Here is a 2,570-nt window from a genome sequence, read left to right on the forward strand (position 1 = left end):
TCAAACCACCAAATAAAAATATCAATTTGTACAATTCCAACATCCAAATTTTTTGTAATACAAATTATTTTAAATAAAACACCTTTTAAATTTAACTTTAATTATTTTACATATTTAATTTAATTCTACAAAACATAACAATTTTTTATATTTATTATATACTATTATTAATTTACCGCCCTGCGCATCCCGCGAGTCTGATTCTAGTTATAGTTTAATTATATCTCATTTTCATCCCCCCTCTCTCACACAGTGTCTTCAATTCACCTCTTATTTGATGCCTTTTCAAACTCAATAAGATTAACGTTTCAAAACCCCAAGTGAGGAATACTATATTTCTCAAGAGCCAAATGTAATTTAATTTTATAATAAAAATCATACTTACATACATGCATAACAAAAGACAAAAAGAACGGTGAGGACTATTAACAATGACTTAAGTAGTGACAATATGAATTCAAAGCATGCACAAAAGCATAATAAAACTATACGTCACTACACTAAAAACAGCTGAAGTAACATTTGGCCTCTATATTTTGGTGTTTCTGCTATCTTTTGGGGGATACCTTAGTTACTTCTTTGTTTCTTGTAGCCACATTGAGAAAGCATCAAGGGTTTTTGTGTCAGCCCTGTAATGTCTCTGTGTAAATTCAAGAAGACTTGCCCATGTAAAATCTGGATACAGCTTTGGATATTCCTTGTTAACAAGATCTTTTGGTGAAGTTACCACTTTGTCCATTCTTGGACATAGAAAGAAAGCAAGTGATTTCCTCACAAGTTTTCTGTTTACAACTGCTCGGTGCATGCAACTCTTGTAAAGTCCATTTGTTAGAGCCTGAAACCAAAGATTGAGAAAACCACAAATATTATGTCAAGTTTATCAAACAATCTTACTAATATTCTATGTAAATAATTTCCAATTTTAGAACTTCTGGACTAATTGAACATACCTTACTTATTTTTCTCTTTTACAATTTAAAATCTTATTATCAGAAGTTCTACTAAAATTTGTCTGTTTTAACATAAGTGTTACTTTATTTTTGGACTCAAATTCAAGACTATATATCTAGAGACCTTTCTAATACATGCATCAATTCGCAACTAAAAAGTTACAAAATATGATACGTACCATAAATGTGTCACCAATGTTAACAACAAAGGTGTCTTGTTTAGGGTTAACTGAGTACCATTTTTCATCCACAAACACTTGTAGGCCTTCAACTTGATCTTGGTGGAGAATAGTTAGTGAGGTAGGGTCACAATGGGGGCCAGTTCCAAGAGCTAAATCAGGTCTTTGGCATGGTGGATAGTAATTTAATCTCATCACAGAGTCATTCCCTTCAAAGAAATCTCTGAAGTACTTGCTTCCAACACCTAAACTCATTCCAAGAATCTCCATGATCCATAAAGAAAGATTGCTCATGGCTTCACAATAATCTTGGTACACAACCCTTAAAAAGGTATGAAACACAAATGAGTAGTCATTTATTAGAAGAAAAGAAAAGCATGTTTTTTGATAATCAAGAACAGGTCACTAGCCGATTCAGTTTAAAAACCAATTGTTAGTAAATCGGTCAAAACTAGTAAACTAGTTGAATCAATCTCTTCCCCCCCCCCCCCCCCCTTTTTTTTTTCTCTACAGAAAATGTTGTTTAAAAGATTAATTTATAAAAATATATTTTTATATCTCGTTCAACAGATTAATATACCTTTGAACCTCTAACTTCTTCTGTTCAATAATCGATACGAGTTTTGAAAACTTAGGATAATATTAAACATAAAAAAAATTAATGAGCAAACTTTTGAGCTTTGATTCAAAGAATTCTTCGTTATGATTAAAAAAAGAAATTCGCTTACCCAAATTGTCTAAAATCTTCTCCCATAACACTAAGGAAATATTCCTCAACAGTTTTCTTGGATGGATCAGAGGCAGAGTAACGGAAAGAAAGTGTTTCCTTCCAAGGAAGCTTGGAAGGGAACCTTTCAGTGAAGCTACTAGCATAACCACAATATTCTCCAATTTTTCTCTGAGCTCTTTGCTTCTGAGGTAGCTTCAAGCCGAAGAAATCGTCCATGAGCTCATGTGCTCGAGCTATTAGCTTCGCATTGACTCCATGGTTGGCCACAAGAAAGAATCCATGCTTCTTGCATGCCTCATTCACTTGCAAACAAGCGTCCAACACGGCTTCCATGTCGCCAGAGAGAAATGCCTTCAGATCAATGGTTGGAACTTGGAATTCTGGTGGCCTTGTTAGACATGGCTTCTCATGTTCAGGCCAAATGAATTGAGATGGAATGTTGGGTTGGAATTGCATGAAAGATGCATCAAAAATCAAATTTTGCACTTTTTTTTCATTCTCTATTTGATTTTGAGGAGAAAAAAGAACTGCGGAAAGAGGATGAATTTGCATTCTTAGAAATGAAGAATTAAACAAAGTGTTTTCGTTCTCTAGAACCTTTTTTTGTTACAAGCGATTAAAAGTGGCAAATTTTGAAACTTTAGAAGAGTAGCTTTGGTTTGGTAGTTGAGGGAGTGAATTTGTGTTTCTTACTTATAGTAGTTTGGTTTC

General features: G+C 33.6%; 1 protein-coding gene across 1 annotated transcript; it reads right to left on the reverse strand.

Annotated features, from left to right (window-relative positions):
- Positions 1-321: 321 nt before the first annotated feature.
- Positions 322-2,570, reverse strand: LOC112794404 (gibberellin 20 oxidase 1-D). The gene is made up of 3 exons (XM_025836440.3): positions 1,858-2,570; positions 1,130-1,451; positions 322-835 (listed from the first exon to the last, which is right to left on the reverse strand). The coding sequence occupies exons 1-3, from the start codon at positions 2,409-2,411 to the stop codon at positions 572-574; spliced, it is 1,140 nt and encodes a 379-aa protein (XP_025692225.1). The 5' UTR covers positions 2,412-2,570; the 3' UTR covers positions 322-571.

This window comes from Arachis hypogaea, chromosome 4 (genome assembly GCF_003086295.3).
Source record: "Arachis hypogaea cultivar Tifrunner chromosome 4, arahy.Tifrunner.gnm2.J5K5, whole genome shotgun sequence".
Classification (NCBI taxonomy): domain Eukaryota; kingdom Viridiplantae; phylum Streptophyta; class Magnoliopsida; order Fabales; family Fabaceae; genus Arachis; species Arachis hypogaea.

What these genes read in the sequence shown, in the direction of transcription:
- LOC112794404 (XM_025836440.3), bottom strand. Translation starts at nt 2,411, where the DNA reads ATGCAAATTCATCCTCTTTCCGCAGTTCTTTTTTCTCCTCAAAATCAA. An exon ending in GAAGATTTTAGACAATTTGG is followed by an intron (nt 1,452 to 1,857) that starts GTAAGCGAATTT and finishes TACCTTTTTAAG; the next exon opens with GGTTGTGTACCAAGATTATT. An exon ending in ACATTGGTGACACATTTATG is followed by an intron (nt 836 to 1,129) that starts GTACGTATCATA and finishes CTTTGGTTTCAG; the next exon opens with GCTCTAACAAATGGACTTTA.